The sequence below is a fragment of the Myotis lucifugus genome, unplaced genomic scaffold, assembly GCF_000147115.1.
Source record: "Myotis lucifugus unplaced genomic scaffold, Myoluc2.0 scaffold_25, whole genome shotgun sequence".
Classification (NCBI taxonomy): Eukaryota; Metazoa; Chordata; class Mammalia; order Chiroptera; family Vespertilionidae; genus Myotis; species Myotis lucifugus.
The window spans coordinates 3921056-3946022 of NW_005871073.1; the positions used below are offsets into that span (position 1 = coordinate 3921056).

General features: G+C 38.7%; 1 protein-coding gene across 11 annotated transcripts in view; it reads right to left on the minus strand.

The window, feature by feature from the left end:
* Positions 1–3549: 3549 nt before the first annotated feature.
* Positions 3550–24967, minus strand: part of ZZZ3 (zinc finger ZZ-type containing 3) — a 122487-nt gene continuing 101069 nt past the window's right edge. For 8 of the 11 annotated variants that reach the window (XM_014453539.2, XM_023751746.1, XM_023751745.1 and 5 more), the window contains 9 exons: positions 23360–23507; positions 23158–23273; positions 22676–22747; positions 21605–21706; positions 18874–18969; positions 16475–16627; positions 7867–8001; positions 5348–5448; positions 3550–4830 (listed from right to left, as the gene is read on the minus strand). In XM_014453539.2, coding sequence (XP_014309025.1) covers positions 4686–4830; positions 5348–5448; positions 7867–8001; positions 16475–16627; positions 18874–18969; positions 21605–21706; positions 22676–22747; positions 23158–23273; positions 23360–23507 — 1068 coding nt within the window. In that variant the 3' untranslated portion in view covers positions 3550–4685. The remainder of the gene's footprint in view (positions 4831–5347; positions 5449–7866; positions 8002–16474; positions 16628–18873; positions 18970–21604; positions 21707–22675; positions 22748–23157; positions 23274–23359; positions 23508–24967) is intronic. The other 3 variants (XM_023751747.1, XM_023751748.1, XM_023751749.1) reach the window with 3 other exon arrangements.

Here is a 24967-nt window from a genome sequence, read left to right on the forward strand (position 1 = left end):
CCTCTAAACCTGCGTTTTCTCAACTACACAGTAGATATCATAATAAGCGACCACACAGAGGTCTTAAGAGGACTGAACAACTTAAAAATACATGTAAATTACTTACTAGTTCCCAGTGCTCAATACAAGGTGGTTCTCTGGCAACAGTTACCGAGGGCCTCACTTCCACAATTGGGACTAGTACCCGGAATTCCACTCTAGTGCCCCTTCCGTTACATCAGTCTAAAACCATGGCTGAGATGAAGATCCATGCCTAACTGGGTCCCAAAGAGGACCAAAGTCTTCTCAGCCACCAAGGTGACATCCTCCACATAAGACAGGACACAATTCCTCAGTCCCCTCAGAGCCCAGTAAAGATCTCCCCAGGCAAGTCCTCCTCGGTGCCACACTGCTCAGACATAGGGGGCGTCTCTTAGAGAAAAAATGTAGCTCACTAAAACATGGGTCATATTATCAAAAATATTTATTGAGAATCTAAGAATCAGATCAAGGAATAGACAGACATGGATGGTCTCTGTCCTCACAGAGCTAATGTAAAACCACTGTCAAAAACCCACTGAATGAGCTGCATGAACTGTGAAGAAAAAAATGTAATCCTTTTTGTGGGCTCATTCAACAGAAGCGTATGTTTCACCCAGTGAGAAATAACAACAGCCCCGGCCGGTGTGGCTCAGTTGGTTGGGCGCTGTCCCGACACTGAAAGGTTGTGTTCAACTCCCCGTTAGGGCACATGCATGGGTTTCGGGCTCGATCCCTGGTAGGGGGCGTGCAGGAGGCAGTCGATGGATGTTCTGCTCTCACACTGATGTCTTCTCTCTCTCTCCCCCTCTCCTTTCCTCTTTCTGAAAATCAAAATATTTTTTAAAAAGAAATAAAAATAAGTACTTTACAGCCTAAAAGGACAATGCCTCCATAAACTTATGTGCACCTAGAACAATGGTCTTCCAACTTTGCTATCCACAGTAAAAAATAACTTATGTAGCATGCTATGTTATATCTATAACTAAAAAAGACATTTCACAAAATGCTTATCTACTATACGTAATGTACTATTTTCTCTATTTCTTTCTTTTTTTAAAGGTTCCTCAAACTTCAGTAAATTGTTATGTTCAGAAATGGACAAGGCATACTATTAGGTTAAGCAAGAGGCGCCAAACATGCATGGAAACAAATGCTGCCTGAGGCAGGAGATGCCAAGTCCTAATCCCAACTTTGTCAGCGGTTCTCAACCTGTGGGTCGCAGCCCCTTTGGTGGTAGAACGACCCTTTCACAGGGGTCGCCTAAGACCATCCTGCGTATCAGAAATTTACATTACGATTCATAACAGTAGCAACATTACAGTTATGAAGTAGCAATGAAAATAATTTTATGGTTGGGTCACATGAGGAACTGCATTTAAAGGGCCAGAAGGTTGAGAACCACTGGCTTAAATCTTATGGCCATGTTTGCTGCCAAATTGGAATATGTAAATCCTATGTATGTGTGTCTTTCTAATTCATCATGGCAGACCATCTCATCTCAGTGCTTCTGCCTCATCCACAGATAATGCTTCTCCAATCTGTGCTATAAACCTGGATACGTGCTCAGGTTTGTACTGTACTCTAGGAACCATGACACACCAGGAAAAAGACTGAAAAGCAACCCCTGCACATCTCCACCTCTACCACCTCAGTGGCAAACAAAGCAATGAGGCAGACGCTGACTCTGGAGCAATCTGTTTATGTTAAAATCCAAGCATCTCACTTTACTCACTGTATGATCTTGGGCAAATTATTTAAGCTCTCTGGCTAGATTTCCTCATATGAAAACAGAATAAATGAACCTGCTTCATAAGGTTGTGAAAATTAAAACCGTTACTATATGCTTGCTTGGCACATAGTAAGCACTGTATCAGTGTTTGCTATTATTATTAGTGCACATCACACCAACCAAAACCTCCTCTGCCTAAACCATAATGCACTGGTTTTAGGTGTCACTAAAAGTTCCTTCTGTTCTTATCAAATACTTGAGCACATTATTTCAGGAAACACTACATCTAACCTACTGATTACTACTTAATAAGCAATGCTTTAACTAGTAGGTCTCTGTTGCCTCTTATAGCCAACACTTCTTTGTAGGAGACGGAAGGCCTATTTGCAAATATGACAGCTCTGCCCATTCTTGCAGTCCTCAAATTAAAGCAGTAACAGCACATTACCACTCCTACTACTGTTCCGGGCCTTTTAAAGCTAAGAGGACTATTTGCTTGGAGCTGAAAAAAATGCAAAACTAATACATCTTTGCTCAAGCAGAAAATAATCCTCTTTGCACTCAAAATTCTCAAAAATATTTCCCCTTGAAAAATACATTTAAGTAGCTTTTATTTGTCTACTAGAGGCCCGGTGCACAGGATTTGTGCACTGGTGGGGGGCATGGCCTGCAGGGATCAGCTCATTGTGGGAGCACTGCTCATCCCAGTCAGCTGAGCGGCTATGGACCCACCCTTTGAGCGGCTGCTCCCACTGTGGTAGCAGCTGCTTATCTCGGTCAGCTGAGCAGTGCTCCCACTGTGGGAGCACACTGACCACCAGGGGGCAGCTCCTGCATTGAGCATCTGCCCCCTGGTGGTCAGTGCACATCATAGCAACTGGTCGACCAATCGCTGGGCTTTTATTATATAGGATCTGTTGTTTATTCTGTCTACATAACAACTATACCATTCATAGCCCTCTTCCAAAGCATACTTCATACTTTATGGGATTTTTGAATGGTTCTCCAGAACTAATTGGTATTATTTTTATACAAATACAGAATTTACAGAGGTCACCACCCAGGGGTACTGTCTTGCTACAGGTTGATGATAGATCTTCTGGCATATTCACTTAACATCTAGTATCAAAATGCCGAGGAATCTAATGATCCCCTTTTTCTTCTCCCAACTATTAATTCCAGGGTGAATGTTAAGCTCAACTCCATTTCCTCATCGATGTTTCTAGCTCTCTACCCCTCTCCCTTCCTCTCTGTAAAAAATCAATAAAATATATATATAAAAAAAAAAAATTATATTACTTTTCTGAATTAAAAACATTCAGGGTATGGTTTTAGTACCCTACAATGTGTTAAAAGAGGCCTAGTAAATAATGTTCCCTTGATTTAAAATTAGAAAAAACAGGAGACTCTCACAATTGGGTCAGTATAATTCTTAATCTTAGAATATATATACTGTCTTTTCTAACAATCAATAATAATTTCCATGGAATACAGGGTTTATCAAAAGCCACCTATTTAAATTAAATACATGGGGGCTTATTTTCATAAAAAAGAATGAGTAAAATTTTCCACCTGTTTAGTTTTCATATCTAAATAAAACTGCCTTTTTCTTTAGCCATAGTATGTGTTCTTTTGTACCTAGTTTATTATTTAGTGCTTCGGCACCATCTTTTACAGAGCTTCTCAAGTTCACTTTTGTTTCCATAATAAAGTCCTTACTCTTTTGAAAGGACAGGTAAAGCAAACTCTTGAGGAAAAAAAATCCAAAATCTAACCAAAGGAAGTCACAACAAGCATTCTATAATATAAACAGACAGTATCCACATAGTTTATTTCTCACAGTTCTCCTGACAAGTGAACATTATTCAAGAACATACTGTATACACAGATAAGAAGAAACATACAAAATGTCGTAAATGATGCACAACAAAATCCAGCAGTATAAAAGAATGCATGTGAACCCTTGCTCACTGCGCAGACTAAATTTAATCACTTGTTTAAATAGTAATAAAAATACAATCTTTTATGGATCTTGTGCAGACTACAAAAGAGGGAATTATTACCATATATATGATCTTTATATTAGGCAGTTTTCTTTGATGAGTTGTACTGACAACTCCAAATACAGAGGCAGAGGCTGTGTATTTTAAAGGAATTAATGTTGTGAATTAAAGACTTTACACAGTTACTACCACTGGCACTTTTCACCATAGTTTGTACACATCACATGATCATCTTATATAACATTACATTTAAAAAATATATCTGAGTGACCATTTTATAACATTCACACACCATGAGCTGGTTAAGGAAGCGATGTGGCAGCTGCCTCCTGTAGTGCTTCGTGTTGGTAAGGACAGTTCATTGTGGTTAAAAGAAATTAGACATCAATATGGTTAAGCAGCTCCAATTTACTAACGGCCGTCAGGGGCCACCACTGGGGCGGGGAGTTCTTTTAAAGTGTATATTCTAGAAGCAAACACCTTCATTGGTTAAAACTTTGTCTACAGAAGTCAGTTTCTGTGCTGAAGACTATTTTCACAAAACTGAAAGCTACTAAACTGTTTTAATATAAATACTTCGTCTTCTCATTACCGTATTTATGACCAAGTTCTTCGAAACCTTTGGAATTGACTCACGTTTTAATGTGTGCTCTCATTTCCATCTCACCTATTTAAGTGCCACCTCAGAGACTGGAAGGTGGGGGTGAGAGACTCACCAAGGAAACCCTTTGCTCACCAGGAATGTTCAGCTGCTGAGCAGCGATCTGGAGCCACACGGTGCAGAGCTGGACTGGACGAGAACACTCAGGAAGCTGTCATGCTGTGAGTGTCATTCAGGGAAAGCAGAGAACCTTTCCAAACTGTGCACATAACTCACAATGAGACCATTGCTATGTGTTGAAGAGGACTAGTATATGGTGTTCTCTCCCATGTCATCTGTTGGCTGGAAAGTAGTTTGGGTCAAGGTAATTATAACTGGTGCCCTGGGACACACAGTAGTCTCTGTCTAAAAATGTCTCTGACCTATACACAGGTTCTAACTGGTGATCTTCTTTGTGAATATCTGTTTCATGTAGGCTGTAAAGAAAAACACACATGCACACACATTATTACATGGCAGTGGATGCATTTTAATCTAGATATTACAGAACTTCCTCACAGCTTGACCGGGTTAAACCCATTAATCTATCCAAATCTCTAATGGAAAGTTATACTTGAGAAATATAATAATTAAGGGAAACTTCTTTATTGCCTTAGAACAATAAAATTTCATCCACCAGATGTGGTGACTTTCTAAGTCAGTGGTTCTCAACCTGTGGGTCGCGACCCCTTTGGTGGTCGAAAGACCCTTTCACAGGGGTCGCCTAAGACCATCCTGCCTATCAGATATTTACATTACGATTCATAACAGTAGCAACATTACAGTTATGAAGTAGCAATGAAAATAATTTTATGGTTGGGTCACAACATGAGGAACTGTATTTAAAAGGCCAGAAGGTTGAGAACCACTGTTCTAAGTAGTCTGGAAAGCAAATTCACTAGTTGCTGAAAGCTCTTGTCAAAATTGAAGATGTACAATGTAGAAAACACTTACCAGTCTGAACAAGAATCACAGAAATCCAAAGACATTTCTGAAGGACAATCCTGGCAATGCCACCGAACACCCTGGATAGGCTCTATGCCACAGTTATCACACTGTCAGAGATTCAGAGAGAAAAGGCATTAAACTACATTGTTCCAAAACCTTTTCTCTGCTGGAAAAACACATGGTATGCACACAGACATCTTCTCCCCTCTCCCCACGCACTGGACAGCGGTACAATTTCTAGCACTAACTGAAATCCCACCCATTTAAGACCAAGTATAGGTGGACAAGAGGAACATTATAAGAAACTAACTTTAATATGTTTTAATTTATTTTTTAAAATTTTAAGTAAACTACCTACAAACTTGGCTGTGTGATTAGAAATTATTCATCACCAGGGTATAATGACTGTGATCACGAACCACTCCCTTAACCCTGCGGTTAAACTTTACAAATATGTTACAGAACTATTTAACACACTATCGGACCTAAATTACCAGGCAAACTCAAAATCCTCTCCGACTCTTATTTTACTGAATTCCTCTCCAAGCCCGAAGGCTCCTATGACCAATAACCATCTGAAGGGAAGGAAGACCAGGCTCCTTCTCCATGTGGTGCACGTGGAAGCCCTCAGTGAGAAATATAAGTAAATCTCATTTCTAGTTTCTTTGATCATCAGGCCACCCAGAATGGCTGACAGCCAACAAGCCACAACTGGGTCTTGCAGCAAAATTATGAGAAGTGAAAAGTTCCCTCTGAAAGGTTAGAGCTGTCAATTTGGAAAATCCCTAAAAGAAAAAGCAGGGTCACTGAAGGATCAAGAGGAAAAGTCTTTTTACACAGCCTGGCTAATGGCCAGGCCAGAAACCCAGAGGTATAAAAATTTTGTTTTAAATTTCAGTGTGTCAGTCACAGTATACATCAGTATTTTCATGTAGACCACTACAGCAAGTCAATAGTTCATGGTCTCATCACTTCCTCCAATCCCATCAAGTACAGTCAATTCTAATGCCTCAAGTGTTCTCAAATCTGTCAATCTCTATTCCACAGCCACCAGGCAAATTCAAGAAATTCTCATCTTTTGTCTAAATTACCAAAAGAAAAATCCCCAACCCAGTCCCCCTGCCTCCAGCCTTCCTTTCTTCATACCCATTCTCCATACTAAGAACAGAATGATCTTTTTCTCCTTCACTTAATTTTTTCCAATTACATAAATAGCATAGATAAATACATTATTGTTAAAAAATTAACAACATAGTATTCAGAAATTAAGAGTTATTCACTCTAAACCCGCCTTTGTAAAGATGATCAATACTAATAGTTTAAGAATGACCTTTCTGAAATGCAAATTTCATATTACTTTCTGCTGAAAATGCTTCAGTGGTTCCACAATCCTTTAGGACAATTTAAATTCCTTACCAAGATTTCCAAGGCACCTCAATAGCCTCTCACTGTTCTCCAATATGCAACCTAGTCATACTCGACCATTTTACTTTTTTAACTTTTCTAAATTCCTCGAGATGAAAACAGAGTAAGGACAGAAACTGAGTCTATCTTATTTACTATTGAATCTCTAGCACTTAGCCTAGTGCCTGAAACATAATTGGGTATTTCAAAATTCTGTGGAATGCTAAATGTATTTCTACTAGCTTCTGAAAAAGTAGCAAAGATAATTAAATGTGAAAGAAAACAAATTTCTGATTCATGAACAGCAGCAAAAAAAGAGAAACAGTTCCATGGTGCATGGATAAAGAAAACGTCACACACACACGCACACACACACACACACACACACACTCACTCACACACACACACTCTCACACATATACATACACACACATACACACACACACACACACACACACACACACACACACTGGAGTATTGTTCAGTCATAACGCAGAAGAAAATTCTCATTTGTGACAACATGGATTAAACATTATGCATACTGAAATAAGCCAGACAGTGAAAGACAAATGCTGTATGATCTCACTGATAGGTGGAAACTTAAAACAGTCAAACTCAAGAGAAGAGAGTAGAACAGGGATGGGGGATGGGAATAGGAAAAATGGTACAATGTTGGTGAAAGGGCACAAACTTTCAATTATAAGACAAGTAAGTTCTGAAAAGCTAATGTACAGCCTTGTGACTATAGTTAATAATTTTAAAATATGCAGTACTCAAAATTGCTAAGAGAGTATATCTTGTGTGTCATCACCACACACAAAAAATGGTAACTGTGTGAGATGATACGACTTTTATTTATCAATTATATCTCAGTAAAACTGGAAGGTAAAAAAGAGAAATAGGTAGACAAAAACTTATTTCACATTTTACCTCAAAGTACAGAAACCTGTATGTTTGCCTTTGGCACACTACTTTGTGTAAATGAACAGGTTGAGAACTAAACTTACTAACTTTTACCTGTATGCTTGGAATTTGTGGCGTTTAAAACTCCGAAACCATCTTAAATATCTCTTATCACCCTTTCAAAAATTAAACAAATAGTAAGATTAAGTAGAATTTACCTTGAAGCCCAAGTGTTGTACAAATCCACTTTCGGCTTGCATTTGCTGAAGTTTCTGCTTCTTTAACTTTTTAAACTGTAATAGTTCCTTATATTCAGGTAAATTCCTATACATAATAGGAATACTCTCCTCATCCTATTGAAATCACAAAACATAAAACAAAAAAATGTTAGTCTGGTAATTAAAATAATTGTAAGAAATAGTGATATATTTTCTATCAAGATTTTTCACTTTTAGGATACCTTTCCTTTTAGAAAACTAGCAGTACAGAAAATAGTGTTGCTATTAGCAATATTTCAGACTAAAACTTTCGGAGGGCTCCTTAATGCATACTACTGAACTGTAGTGTGCCGCCTCATATGTAGGTACCAGGGGAGCAGGGCATGACTGCTACCGGTCACACACTAATGCAGGCGCCACATCCCGACACATTGGTGGCTACTTGACAGCCCAGATAATCTACCTCTCCCTGATCAGCGGAAGCTCCTCTTCTTCAATCTAACAGATTTTATGCTTCCTCTGGTAAATATGACATTTTCTTAACAGCAAAGCAAACCAATCTCTGCTTTGCTTTCTGCTCTCTACTCCCAATGATCAAGGCAGTACATTCATCTCTTACTCAAGGGGATGAAATAAGGTACAAAGATGATTACTTAAAATAGAGTATAAAAGAAATGAGTAATAAAAACTATATAAAATATGAAGTTGAAGTTGATAGGTGAGTCAGTGCTTCTTATCTTCCCAATTTATTTGGGCTCTGTCACCCAGAGCCCATTTCTTTCCTTTGCTACCTCATGACTGATCCATGGTCACTCATTTCCACAGGTGCCTAAAAGCATACCCAATTCACCAATACGCGCCATGTTTCATCAATTCCCGGTCCTGGACCAGGCAACCCTTGTCCCTCTCTTCCCTCCTTCTCTCTATGTTAGGAGGTATTATTAAACTACAATGTGTATTTTACAACAAGGAAATTGGCTTCTATAGAAATTATAACAGTAGCCCATGATCAAATAGCTTTGCAGAGTCTGATGAATTTGAACACGATTTGTCTGATTCTTTAATTCCCTACATATTCAGCAGCCAAAGCCTACATAAAAGAGTTACCCTTAATTTTTCACTGTCTCATATCTAATCTAACAAATCTTGTCACTACTTAACACTTTCTAATCTCTCTCTCAAATTGGTCCTCTATAGTACCCACTCCCTCCTCTATCCCCACCATTACTTAACATCTCTGAAATGGCTTCCTGACTGTCTACAGCATCAGGTCCAAAGTATGTAGCTGGATAAAAGATTCTCTACAGTCTCACACTTCATCTACCTTATCTCCCACTATCTTTCATCCATTTCAAATTCTTGTCAAAGATATTAAAATAGCTACTGCCTTCCTATGTCACCACTAAGACAACATAAATAATCTACTAAATAAGTAACACTAATAAATATGATATGACCTAAATAATGTAGTGAGAAATTTTATGACAAAATTTATTGAATGCAGATGTTTTAAACAAATACAAAGAGTACAAACTCTGCTAAATATACGTGAGGGTGTGTGTGTGTGTTCGTGTGCATTATGGAATATTATTCAGCCTTAAAAAAGAAAATTATGACACATTACAAGATAAATGAACTTTGAAGACATTATGCTAAGTGATATAAGATCTCCACCTGTGAAACTGTTCAATTTATGAATTAAACTTTATCACAGGTATGCACATACAAACAAACAGTGTTTATAGGGTTTGGAGCTATCCGTGGTTTCAGGCACCCACTGGGGGAAGAAGGGATGTCTCAGAATACAGTGGGGCCTTGACTTACAAGGGTCCCGACTAACGAGTTTTTCGAGATACAAGCCGTCTCTCAGCCAATTTTTTGCTTTGAGTTGCGAGCTAAAATTCGGGTTACGAGCCAGCTTCAGATACCCCACCGCTAGTTGGCGCAGCGAACGTCATAGTGAATGCCACAACATCAGCCCAGCATCACATCTCATTCGTTCACTTTTTGATTTGACATACGAGTAATTTGAGTTACGAACTCCGTCACGGAACGAATTAAACTCGTAAGTCAAGGCCCCACTGTATATCCTCTGAGGATAAGAGGGGACAGGGGATGGCTATTTTAAAATAATCAGGATGATTTGAACTGGTGCTCATATAAAAATAAATAAAATCAACCAAAGTTAAGCCTACTATAAAAATGTGTGCGGGGGGGGGGGGGGGGCTGTGCCCTCCCACAGTCTAGGACCCCTCGGGAGATGACCACCTGCTGGCTTAGGCCCGCTCCCCGGGGGATTGGGCCTAAGCTGGAAATCAGACATCCCTCTGGCAGCCCAGCAGCCCTCGGGGGATGTCCACTTGCCAGCGGGGAGCAGACCTAAGCTGCAGTCAGACATCCTTAGCACTGCTGAGGAGGCAGGAGAGGCTCCCACCACCACCACTGTACTGGCAGCCGTCAGCCTGGCTTGTGGCTGAGCAGAGCTCCCCATGTGAGAGCGCCCTGACCACCAGAGGGCAGCTCCTGCATTGAGCATCTGCCCCCTGGTGGTCAGTGTGTGTCATAGTGACCAGTCATTCCCTGTCGTTCTGCTGTTCGAGTCAGTTTGCATATTACCCTTTTATTATATAGGATAGAGGCCTGGTGCATGGGTGGGGGCCGGCTGGTTTGCCCTGAAGGGTGTCCCGGATCAGGGTGGGGGTCCCGCTGGGGTGCCTGGCCAGCTTGGGTGAGGGGCTGACGGCTGTTTGCAGGTTGGCCACACTGCATTTAGGGTAGGGGGGGTCCCCACTGGGCTGCCTGGCCAGCCTGGGTGAGCGGCTGATGGCTGTTTGTAAGCTGGTCAAGCCCCCCCCCCAGTGGGGACCCTCACCCCATGGAGGTTTGGCCAGCCTGGGTGAGGGGCTGATGGCTGTTTTCAGGCTGGCCACACCCCCTTTAGGGTGGAGGGTCTCCACTGGGGTGCCTGGCCAGTCTGGGTGAGGGGCTGAGGGCCGTTTTCAGGCTGGCCAAGCCCCCCTGACGACGGAAGCTCCCAGCCTCTCCTTTTTTTTTATTCTGGGATTTATTTACCTTCTATAATTGAAACTCTGTAGCCTTGAGAGGAGCTCAGAGCTGGCCAGGGCAGGCGGGAGGGAAGCTTGGCTTCCTCCATCGCCAGGGGCAACCCAAGCCTCCTGCTTGCTCCAGCTCCGTGGCCACGGCTGGCTGAAAGCAGGTATCTGGGGTTTATTTACCTTCTATAATTGAAACTTTGTTGCTTTGAGTGGAGCTCAGAGCCGGCCGCGGCAGGCAGGAAGCTTGGCTTCCTCCATCATTGGGGCAACCAAGCCTCCTGCTTGCTCCAGCTCCATGGCTGCCGGCCGCCATCTTGGTTGGGTTAATTTGCATATAGTCGCTCTGATTGGCTGGTGGGTGTGGCTTAAAGCATAGCGAAGGTACGGTCAATTTGCATGTTTGTCTTTTATTAATGTCAATTTTGCCAATGTTCTCAAAATGTAATTCTTTGAAATATCCTGCCACTTCTGGCCTGACTAAATTTTATTCATCCTTCAACTGCCAGCTTGACTGTCACTTTCTTCCGTCTCCCACTTAAACTCCCAATCTAAATTAAGAACCTCTTAAATAATTATGCTAAGCAGCTATTTTTGAAGCAATTTTTAAAACTTGAAATTTATTGATGTGATTATACATTTATCTCCTCTCACAAAACTAAAGTTTATAAGAGCAAAGATCATAGATATTTTGTTTACAACTATTTAACTGAATTTAGCAGAGCCTAACATATAAAGTGTGAATAGTTATTTCTCAAATAAATAATACTACTATTCACAAAGTACAAAATTACATACACCTTCCTCAAGATCTAGAACTAATAGCCCCAACCCCAACTGGGCCCAGCCAGGAGGGGCTTTGCCCATGTCCATACTACAGGCCAGGAGCTTTGGGGCTGGGGCACCTGAGCCTCCCTTCCCTGGCCTTAGGGTCTTGGGTCCCTGCTCCCCTACCCAGGTTTGGTTCTTCTCAGGGGCCCCACTATGGAAATAAAAATGGGAACAGAATGGGGGAAGAGGGGCAGAAAACCTTCCTTCTTTAGCTGCCCTGAGGTCAGGGCCTCCTCCCCCTGGAGAGTCAGGGGTAGGAGGTAGGAACTCCAGGGCTGGTTTTTTTAAACTGGTTTTACTTTAATTTTTATTATAGTTTCAGATTTTCCATAAAGGAACCAATTCCATTTTAAATATTACAAATGGCATATCTTAAGATATGGCAGATATTAGCTGTTTCAAAAGATAAGTTTAAAAAATAATTTGAAGAATAGGCATTTTGCCCAGCCAGTGTGGCTTAGTGGTTAAGTGTGGACCCATGAACCAAGAGGTCATTGGTTAGATTCCTGGTCAGGGTACATGCCTGGGTTTCGGGCTCAATCCCCAGTACAGGGTGTTCAGAAGGCAGCCGATTGATGTTTCTCTCATCATTGTTTTTATCTCTCTATCCCTCTCCTTTATTCTCTCTCTAAATATCAATAAAAACATATTTTTTTTAAAAAGAATAGGGCCCTAGCCGGTTTGGCTCAGTGGCTAGAGTGTCAGCTTACAGACTGAAGGGTCCCGGGTTTGATTCCAGTCAAGGGCACAAGCTCAGGTTGCGGGCTCGATCCCCAATAGGCGGCGTGCAGGAGGCAGCTTATCAATGATTATCTCTTTATCATTGATGTTTCTATCTCTCCCTCTCTGAAATCAATAAAAATATATTTTTTAAAAAAAAGGCATTTTGTAATAGTTTGATACCAAAGTATACAATCGGTATTTAATCTAGAAACAGACCATATGGAGACTTACTTTTATTTGATGATTTTTCATAAAATTATCCTTTTCCAATTATTACATATAATCAGAGTATTAAGAAAGATATAAGGTAATCTCTATGTCCTTTAGGCAAGAAATCAGAATCATGTTAATTACTCAGAAAATGAATTTCAGGAAAATAAAATAAAAACAATTAATAGCAATAAAAGGGAATAGCTATGAATAGGAAGTGAAATGAAATGGAGTAACCAAATTAGCATACAGATGATGAAACAGAGAGGAATTATTCCAAGAGGATTTAAAAAATGTAATTTGGCCCTGGCCAGCATTGTTTAGTGGTTAGAGCATCGGTCTGCAAATGGAAGGGTGGCAGGTTCGATTACTGGTCAAGGGCACTTAAGATCAATCAGTCAATCAATCAATCAATTCATTTTTTAAAAAGTGTAATTTGACTTTACTTCTGTAGTAGGGTATATGCTGAGGCAAAAAAGGACTGAAAGAAAAAGATCTGTTTTCAGTAATCATATTATTGACTAGTGACCCGGTGCACGGATTCATGCACATTGAAATGAAATTAATTAGAAGGTGGCCAGCGGGGTGGGACTGGGCGAGATGGGCCGGACACGCCCTGGAGCCAACCTCCCATGGTCCCTCCCTAGCACCTGTGGAGTGAACGGGGTCCCTCTGGCAGGTGGGGTCCTTCGGCCTGGCCTGCCGGGATTGAGCCGAAACCAGCTCTCCGACATCCCCCGAGGGGTTCTGGAGTACAAAAGGGCACTCTGCAAAGTTGCTGTCGTACAGGGTGTGGAACACAAACATAGGCGTCCAGTAAACCAGATTCGGGGCGACAGTACCCCAGCAACAATATAACCCACGGCTGAAGGTGGAATTGTGCGGCCCTGCAAAGAATCGGGCCCCCTCCTCTCTGGTTTCGGGGTGCGTCACCCACGAACCGCTGCTGTCCGGCACAATTCACCATAGCTAAGACTTGGAAACAGCCTAAGTGCCCATCAACAGATGAGTGAATTAAAAAACTGTGGTACATCTACACAATGGAATATTACACTGCGGTAATAAAGAAGGAATTCTTACCATTTGCAACAGCATGGATGGAACTGGAGAGCATTATGCTAAGTTAAATAAGCCAGTCAGAGAAAGATAAATATCACATGATCTCAATTATTTATGGAATATAATGAACAACATAAACTGATGAACAAAAACAGATCCAGAGACAGAGAAGCATCGATTAAACCATCAAACCTCAGAGGGAAGGTAGGAGAGGGTGGGGGTAAGGGGGAGAGATCAACCAAAGGACTTGTATGCATGCATATAAGCCTAACCAATGGACACAGACACCAGGGGGGTGAGGGCATGAGTGGGGGAATGGGTGGGGGGGCCATATCGGACACATATGTAATACCTTAATCAATAAAGAAATTTAAAAAAAAAAAACAAAAACTGCTGCTGCCAAGTCACTGCAGCTCGGCAGCTCCTGCATTGAGCATCTTCCTCCTGGTGGTCAGTGCATGTCATAGTGACTGGTCGGATGGTCGGACACTTAGTAATTATATACTATATATATACTAGTTGCCTGGTGCATGAAATTCATGCATGGTGGTGGTGGTGGGGGGGTGTACCTCAGCCTGTCCTGCACCCTCTCCAATCTGGGATCCCTCTCGCAATCCAGAACCACTGGCTCCTAAGCACTCCCCTACCAGCCTGATGGCCCTAACTGCTCTCCCCTCCTGGCCTGATCCCCCTAACTGCCTATCTGCACTCCCCTCCTGGCCTAAAGCCCCTAACTGCCGATGTGCTCTCCCTTCCTCTCCGTGCCTTCAGACCCCAGCACAGGAGTGCTGCGAGCTCTCCGCCGAGGCCCTGCGCTTCTGCAGGGGGGGCTGCCACAGCCTGTCCTGATGCCCCCCTCTGGGCCGGGAGGCACCACGGGCCTGTGCGCACTTCTGCCAGGGGTTCCACCCCCAACAGCAGCCTCATGTCCTGGTGGCGCAAGTCCCCGCCCCTGTCCCCCCCCCCCCCGCCCCGTTCCTGTGCTTGCACACCTTTGACTGGTCGTGACTTGGACACCGTCAGGACCAATTAGCATATTCCCTCTTTATTATATAGGATATAGATGGTAGTGTTAGTATTATATTCTGAGACTGTTGTAAGCAGTGTAAGACAAAGAAAGTGAATATTATTATGTTGATGTTACTGGTAAACGGGGTTTTCAAAACGGGAGAAAGAAGATATATATTAAGAGTAACGAGGGAAAGTAAAATTCCCACAGTGAAGTTGTATTTGAAATAAAAATATAAACTTATGATGTGTTTTATCTTTGAACAAAAATATACTTCCCAGCTCTTGCCACTAAACAGGCCTAGAAACAATGATCAACCAAGTAGCAAATAACATTTCTGGAGTCAGGATATAGTTTACTAATACTATTTCCCAATAAAAGAAAGCAGGACTGATGCTAGGCCTGAGGTAGGAAATATACAAAAAGAGCCCAGAACTTCCTTATCATACCAAACAGTAAGGAAGCTATCAAAGACTACTGGAGTCTTGTCAAAAGAATTCAAAATCCAACTTGAATAGGTTACAACTATCAATGGACTAAAACATATTAAATATATTTAAATCCAACAGTTTTTAAGAATATAAACTTTTAAAATCTCATTCATTTTTGGAAGATAGTAGAGAATAAACTCAGTATTTTAAAAACAAAATAAAGGGAAGAACTAAGCAGTGGTCTGCGTTGTTCTAAAATTATCGAGTGTTCATGGTGGTGACCAGGACTAGATTTATTTCAAAGTAGTTTTTTTTCAAATTGCTAACGTAGTAAGTGCTCACTATAATAAGCAAAGAGTAAAGGTATCCATACATTTTTTTAAAAAGTTAACAATGCTCCTTCCAACCTACTCCCCTGCCCTCAAATAACCAGTGTGAACAGTTTTATTGTGTCTCTTTCTACTTCCCCTACTCTCCCTCAGCAGCTATACTGGCTTTTCCTGTATGTAGGATAATCAAATAAATAAAGAAGAAAAGAAAGAATATCACTATTTTGTAACATTTAATGAATTAATGGATCTAGGCAAAAAGCAATGGCTATGTCAAAAAGAAAAAAAGAGAGATGATCAAACAGATGAAAGTACAAATGAACTAGTCCTGCTCACCTTAACAAATTTTAGTCTGATCAACTAGCTAGACCTATAAATTTACTGGAAATTCAGGGAACAGAGAAACAGGCTAAATGATACCAGGATGATTCAAACAATAATATACACACAATGGTAAATTCTACAAGACAAATGACCCAGTTTTTCACTACCAACAACAACAACAAAAAAAGTAAGAGAGAAAAAAGGAGGGGAGAGGGGAGAACCTATTGCAATTTATGATTGGGGAATTGTGAACTGAATGTATATTTGATCATATAAAGAATTACCTTTACAAACATAATGAAACTGTGTAATGTCTAGGATTTTCTCTAAAATAATTTGTGACAAAGTTGGGATGGGTAGGAAGTATAGATAAAAACAAGATTGCCATAAATTGATAATTGTTAAAGTTAGATGATGGGTGAATATGAATTTATTATCCTCTTCTATTTCAATTACTTAAAAAAATTAAACACAATGTAATAAAAGACCCATAAATTTGACTTGTTAATTAAAAAAAGAAAAGAAACCCTCATTCTCCAAAGAGTAGGAATAATGAGAAAATCCTGGTGTGCTTGTTTGGGCCCTAATGTGTACAGTGCATAGACAAATATACATCTGTAGTAAAAACAGTTAACTTACTGATGCCTCCTCGATAGCAGTGCTCATGTGGCTATGAAAACAAGATCGGTCATCATCTTCATCCATATACACTGGTGGTTCGTGGGAAGTCATAAAAGTGGAAGGTTTAAAGAGATGCTTATTAAGAGGGTGCTGTCGTCTGCTTGTTGAAGACTAAATGAGAAAACAAATTTTTAATTGGAACAGTGGAAAATCATTAAAATAATCAAGAAGATAAAAATATAAATGTTACTTCCTACAAGTCTATTAGAAGGATTTTACTTCTACTATTTTTTTTACTGTTGTTGTTAATCCTCACTTGAGGATGTTTTTCCACTGATTTTTAGAGAGAGTGGAAGGGAGAGGGAGAAACAGACAGAAAGAAACATCGATTGGTTGCCTCCCGCTGGTGCCTGGTCCAGGGCCAGGGATAGAGCCCGCAACTGAGGTATGTGCCCTTGACTGGAATTGAACCTGGGACCCATCAATCTGAGGGCCAATGCTCTATCCAGAGCCAAACCAGCTAGGGCTCACTTCTATCATTCATCACACTCCTATGCAGCTGCTTTACCTACATTAACTGGATTTTTAAAGCACAATTAACCTTTAAAAAATAAAAAAAAGAGACATGGAGGGGGAGTACCCAAACAACAGGACCACATGCTCATTATCTAGCTTATATTTGTATCACCAGTATTCATCACACTCTTGACACTCAAATGCTGAACTGAACTCCTCTTACAATCCTCCTAGAAGACCAGGGAAGATGAAGTAGCCTTAGCCAGATATAAAACTATCAAGTAAAAGGAAAATTTCCACAACATGGTGAATGTCTGAAAATGGAACCTAACACTGACTGACTGCTTACTCTATGCCAACCTCATTTAATCCTTACCTCAGTCCTATAAAGCTGTTATTACCACCTCTAATTTAAGATCAAGAAATGGAGGCACAAAGAGGTTAAGCTGCTGTGCAAGGTGTTGCAGGAGATAGTGGTAGGACCAGTATCACAAACTAGGCCTGTGGGAGGCCAGAGCCCTCACTCTAAGCCACTACACAGAATGCCTCTCTTCACTGGTCACAAAGAATAATAGCCTCAGCTACACAGAGAACCATTATTTTATTTTTGAAAATTCAAAGTCTAATCATGGCAAGGAATCATTGTGTCTATGGCTAGGCTAGATCTCTACAGTAAAAATGTCTGATAACTTAAAATTCTTTGCACTCAGAGGAAGGAACACATATAGGTTTCTCTAGTACTTCTTTTGTTATCACCATCTAGTCTTAGATGTGGGAAAAAAAGGTACAGAACACATCTAAGATTAACTTAGAAACTAGCCATAAAAATTAGAGCTGTTAATTTGAACGTTGATTATCAAGGTTCCAACACTACAAAGTTATAGGGTAAATTCTACATATCTAATATAGGTAATGCTAATATTTAGGGGAAAACAAAACCCAGAATATTTTAAACAACTGATAAATTAAAATAAGCTTCCAAAACTTGGTAAAAAGAATAAAAACAAAACGTATAGCTTCAATAAAAAAAGAGCAACAGCATTAACATGCTCTTAGCTTCTCTTTATATGAAGGATGGCAGTAGTGGAGGAGGAGAAGTACCAGGACGATTTACTAAGGAAATGAAATTAGGCCATTAGGTGCTTTATTTTTTGTAATTAAAGCAAAACAACAACCCTGGCTACAATTTGATGCAATGTGCTATGTAGGAAAGGGACAGTAGCTTTTTCACTGTGGAGACAACCAGAGAACAACAGTGGAAATGACTTGAGATCAGAATCAGAGGATCAGTGGTTCCCAGATTTAATAGTAATGTGAGTAGACAACCTACCCAACATATTGTAAGGCCTACTTGTCTCATCTATAAAAAGATTGTACAACAGTACCTGGCCCGGAGCATTCAATCATTCATGAGAATAACAGCTAGCTACTAACATCATTACCAGTAAAGTGAAGGTGATATTACTTACACTTCTAGAATAACAGTGAGGATCAAATAAAATATTTTAAACATTTCTATTCTTGGATTTAAGTAGCATATCTAAAAACTGGAAACTGATAGTGTTTATTAAAGTGTCAAAATCTTAAAAACTTAACATCACAAAGGCCTGACACATTCAATATAAAATAAAATATTTCGAGCAGCACTCATTCACATTAGTTAACCTACTCCAAAGAAAATAATGAACAAACATCATTAAAGTTCTCTCAATTAAACTGAGTAGCAATCATGGAATCCTGCCCTGTGTTTATGCTCAATATAACAAAATGCTTAGAGTAAGTGAACTTTTAAAAATAAAACAAGTTCATTTTAATAAATGTATACATCTTTACATAGCAATTCTGATTTTGATGAGTTTAATCTCTGATCTAAGATTTATTTTCACATATTTTCTTCTTACCTTTTTGGAGTATATATATAAGTTTGGTGTTCTGCCTGGGACTGGAATGCCAGCTTTAGTTAGTTTTATGAAATACTTCTGCACTCGGCTGGCAACCTAAGAAAACATGACAATCCATTAAACATAATGCCAATACATGCTATACCTGAATAGTTTTTGAGTTTTTGGTCCAATTTCAAATGTATTCATCTAAGTGTATATGCTTTCCATAAAAATTGAAGTCTCTCAAAAGCATGTTCAAGAGGTCCTGAAGGACTGTCAAATTGTGATTCACTAACAAATGTTCAACAGTTATTCATTCTATTGTACACCATCATTTATTCCTTTTCTACTGGATCATTCCCATCAGCAGACAAGCGTGTAATACCTGATAGCTTTTAAAAATTAAAATGTATATGTGTATCTAAACGAATGCTAACAATTTTAAATTTATCATAAATCTAGAAATAATTTTAAACTGCCACCAAAGGTACTTAACATCCTAAAAATGTTTGATTCCAAAGCTAAATACATACTTTCAACTTGTGACTACTCATGCTTATAATATAAAAACACATCTAATATCGATGAGAATGTGAAGGAGAAAACTGCTGGTTTTTTAGAGACAAGCAGGAAATACTAACTAAGGCCATGTCACAAATCTATTACCACAGTCTAATCAAAAAGTATATAGTTGGGTTACCAAAGAGATCAAAGAAGAAATTAAAAACATCCTGGAAACAAATGACAATGAAAACACAACAATCCAAAATCTATGGGACACAGTGAAAACAGTCCTGAGTGGGAAGTGCATAGCATTATAGGCCTACCTCCAAAAAACAAGAAACACTGGTAATAAATTATCTAACTCTTCAACTTAAAATACGTAATTAGAAAGAGAGCAACAAGAAAAGCCCAGAGTGAGCAGAAGGAAGGAAGGAGATAATAAAGATCAGAGCAGAAATAAATGACAGAAACCAAGAAAAAAATACAAAAAGATCAATAAAACCAAGAGCTGGTTCTCTGAAAGAATAACCAAGATTGATGAACCTCTAGCCAGGCTCACCAAGAAGCAAAGAGAGAGGACCCAAATAAACACAATCAGAAATGAAAGAGGCAAAATAACAACAGACCCCACAGAAATACAAAGGATTGTAAAAAAAAAAAAAAAATACTATGAACAACTCTATTCCAACAAACTGGACAACCTAGAAGGGACATGCGAACTCATTTTTTTGGTTGATTTTTCTTTGTTAGATGGCATTTAAATATATAAAATAAATATCAAAAATATAAATCTTTGTTTTACTATGGTTGCAAATATCAAAAAATTTCTCTATGTGACACGGCACCAGAGTTAAGTTAGGGTTTTTCAAAATGCTGACAGGCTGAGCTCAAAAGGTTCGCCATCACTGTCCTAGGACAATGAAAACTAAGGAGAAAATAAATAAATGGGACTACATCAAAATAAAAAGCTTCTGCACAGCAAAATAAACCATCAACAAAACAACAAGAAAGCCCACTGCATGGGAGAACATATTTGCCAATGTTATCTCTGATAACGGTTTAACCTCCAAAATTTACAGGGAACTCATACAACTTAACAAAAGGAAGATAAACAATCCAATCAAAAAATGGGCAAAGGACCTAAACAAACACTTTTCGAAAGAGGACATACAGAAGGCTGAGAGACATATGAAAACATGCTCAAAGTCACTAATCATCTGAGATGCAAATCAAAACAACGAGGTACCACCTCACACCTGTCAGAATGGCTATCATCAACAAATCAACAAATGACAAGTGCTGGAGAGGATGCGGAGAAAAAGGAACTCTCATGCACTGTTGGTGGGAATGCAGACTGGTGCAGCCACGGTGGAAAACAGTACGGAGTTTCCTCAAAAAATTAAAAATGGAACTCCCATTTGACCCAGTAATCCCACTTCTAGGAATATATCCCAAGAAATCAGAAACAACAATCAGAAAAGATATATGCACCCCTATGTTCATAGCAGCACAACTTACAATAGCTAAGATTTGGAAACAGCCTAAGTGCCCATCAGCAGATGAGTGGATTAAAAAACTGTGGTACATCTACACAATGGAATACCACACTGCTGTAAAAAAGATGGAAGTCTTACCATTCGCAACAGCATGGATGGACATGGAGAGCATTATGCTAAGTGAAATAAGCCAGTCAGAGAAAGATAAGTATCACATGATCTCACTCATTTGTGGAATATAATGAACAACATAAACTGATAAACAAAAATAGATCCAGAGACAGAGAAGCATCGAACAGACTGTCAAACCTCAGAAGGAAGGCAGGGGAGGAGGTTAAGAGATTAACCAAAGGACTTGTATGCATGCATATAAGCATAACCAATGAACACAGACACTAGGGGGGTGAGGGCATGTGCTGGGGCATCGGAGTGGTCGGGGAGAGGTCAAAAGGGGAAAAAAGAGACATATGTAATACTTTAATCAATAAAGAATTTTTTTTAAAGTATATCACTGGTGCATCATCAAGCATGCAACAAACACTAAGTCCATTACATTTTTATTTTTTAGTATTATCACAAGTTTTCTCTGAAAGCAACACAAAAATATACAATGCTAATTTTAAAACCCTACATATCATTGTACTCTGTAGCTAAAATGATGCTGCAGTCTGCTGATGTCAGTGACACTATCCTTCATAAAATAAACTATCAAAAACATACCAACAATATGGGATTGTCTCCTCAATTACCTGTTTTGCTGTCCTATTGCCCAGCTCATCTGCTATCTTCTGCCAGCGTCGAGATTCCACTTCTTCAGGAGGGTATTTCAGGAGTAGCTGTTCAAGCTTTTTCTAAGCCAAATCCAAGATCACATTTAAGAAAGTTTAATACTGAACTTCTAAATAAATACATCCACATTTTCATTTTAAATTATAATATTCCCTCCTCAACTTTGGGGGTTAGGCACTAGAAATCATCATGGTAAGAAAAAGTTCCCATAAAGCAACTTAAAGAATTCACAGGGAAAATGAAATTAGAGAATAAACCTATAGAAGCCCTTATAAAGATTTTCTATTCACTTCAGTAAAAAGATAGCATGCAAAAATTAATTAATTGATATTTTACACATCTTGGTGATTTCCATTGACCATCTTTTCTTGTAGACTACGTTTAGGTTCACCCTTATACATTTGACAAAAACATATAAATTCATTTGGATTTGGACAGAAAAAGAGACTTTCCTTCCTTTGTGCGGTCCTCCATTCAAAGATTTGATTTTAATATTCTGACCTATTCCTAAGTTCTCCCATAGTAATAAATAATAAAGATGCAGAATAATCTCGATGCTTGAAGTCAAGATTCTTAAGCTTTTAATAAACTGTGAAGTTAATCCTCCTATGAGACAGAAATGTGTCTCCAACCTTACCCACAAACAGTCCTAGCTGCATGCCAAAATGAAACAGAACCCTCTGACTGGCTTCGTCAGCTCCCCTCCACAACAAAACAAGAGCTCAGAGGCACACTTGACTTGGCCCCAAGTTTTTCTCTCCCAAAACTGCACTACAAAAGCTTTATTCCATTCATTTCACTACCTTTTTCACTCTTCCTCCCCAAACCCAGGTTCCTTCTTTAAAAATCATCTCCAAACAGAATTTCATATTTTCTCAAAATCTAAAATTCTTGAAGATTGCAGAAAAGTATACAGAAATAAGTTTAAATATGTTAAATTCATGGTGAAGAGATTATAAACAATAATAAACACTTTATTCATATCTAAGTTTAACTCTTTTTAACCTACACAATTTAGAAATATCTATTACCTGTTCTTCAACAGTCCACAACTGGTTAAAGGTTTCAGGTTTGGTGTCATCACACAGACGTCCTCTTATCATCTGCATATAAAACAAGGCCTTTGTCAAGCAGAAAATAACAAAGACCACCCTCTGATATAGCCAAATAACAAATTATGGAACTTTTTTATTAATTCCAAATGTTTTAGTAAATTTATTTTTTAAACATATATAATGTAATATTACACATATTACTCATTTAATCCTCACAACAACTCTAGAACATAAATGGAAACTGCAGCTTGGAGACCTTAATAAATGACATCTGAAGTCCCACAGCTAATAAGTGTTAGAGTTGGGTATGCAATCCAGGTTTCTCTTAACTTCAAGTTCATGTCTCTGCTATCTTCAGAGAAAAGACTGCTTGAATTTTTAGAATACAAATCAGCGAAATGTCAGAATATTTTGTCTACAATTCAAATTTTCCTACTCCAATACTGTGTACTGCTTACTTGAGGACGACTGCTTGAGCCTTCTGGGCCATCACTCAAAGGCAACATAGAGTATGAAAGGGACTCTCCATCCTTCTTAGGATCTGAAGGACTTTTTGGTCTAGCAGGTAAACCTACTAAATAAAAGACCATGTATAGGATTATTAAAGCAAGAATTTGCCAGGTATTTCTCTACTCAAAATCTTATCATGTCATTTCTTACCTTTATCAAAAACTAGCTTAACTCTCCTAGTATGTCTTTTACGATTTTTAAATTCTCTTTCAAAGTTCCCAAGACTATTGGTATATTGGTCCCATACAATCTCGGGCAATTGAACAACTCTCTGTGGATATGGAAGCCCTATATCAGCCTGGAAAAAAATAAAATAAAACAGTCTAAATTTAATTCAAGAAATTATCAACTATAGCCAAACTTCAGATGACACCAAATCCAAATAATCATCAACTGGGCATTTCCAGTCACTGTTGAAATCCAATAGCCAATGAAGTTAAGATAATGTAATCTAAACATTGAATGGTAAAGATAACAAGGAAAGGACGAATCAATTTAACAAAACATAAGCACTATTTTTAGAGCTCTAAAGCTGAACTGTATAGACATATTGTACATTATCACTAACAGACTTTAAACATAAACAGCAAAGCAAAAATAAGTTGTTTATTTTAAATGTAGTCCATGTTCACCACTTATCCATAAAACAATGAATTATTTTCACAATATATACTCTTACAACATGTAAGAAAATTATGATATCTTGAGAATCAAAATTATACCTTTAATTTACTTGAAATTCAGTTACTTTACCAACCACCTTTCGAGAAGTCATTTGTTGTTATAATTACTATAATCAGGTGACTATGATCAATGTCTTTTAAGGGGTTTGGGACAAACATAGGTGGATGAATTTGTTGAACTCATAGAATGCTACAATTAGAAAATTTTAAATTTCATTGTATGAAAAATTCACCTTTAAAAAAGTCTAAGAATTCTAGTTAATAATATGCATTTGAAATGTTTTGGTAAGTTACTATATGTCTGCAACTTTGAAATGCATCAAAAGCATTCTATCTTATAATAAGATGGAATGATGGATTGAAGACTGATAGATATGTGATAAAGCAAAAGTAGTAAAATGATAATTAGATATGAGTGTGTTACTTATACAATACCTTCAACGTTTAAAACAATGAGGAAAACAATCAGGTCATAAATTATAAAACTGGAAGGGCAAAATCCACTTTGTGACACAGAATTCTTAATTTTTATTTTGCTTATGACATATTACATTGTCATAAATGTACCTATAAGTCTAAGATTCAATTTTTTGCAAAATTAGAGCATCTTTTAAAGTCATAATGGTAATATTAAAGAAAGCTAACAGCCATAAATGTTCCCTGCATTCTATATTAATATATACCACAAATTTCCTAATTTCAATGAGGAGTTTCTAGATGTCCACTAAAACAAACAGATCACATGTCAACAGCTTAATGTGGTAAACCTAAAGAGAATAGGCAAATTAAGTATACATGAGTAAACACAGAAAAACAAAAGTCAAACACCTAAAGTAAATCCAGTATAAACATTTCTCTCCAAGGAACATACATTTTTCATGATTATTATAGTATCTGGATTTACTATACACCTGTACATTAAAATTGGTCTATATCACACCTGTTTCTGAGATAAAATGAAAAGAAATTCAGTTCTAAACTAAACCTGAAAATGGAGAACCAGCAAATACCCAGCTGCATACAACTTTAATAAATGTGCCTAACTCTATATTCTGTCCACCTGGAAACATGAATA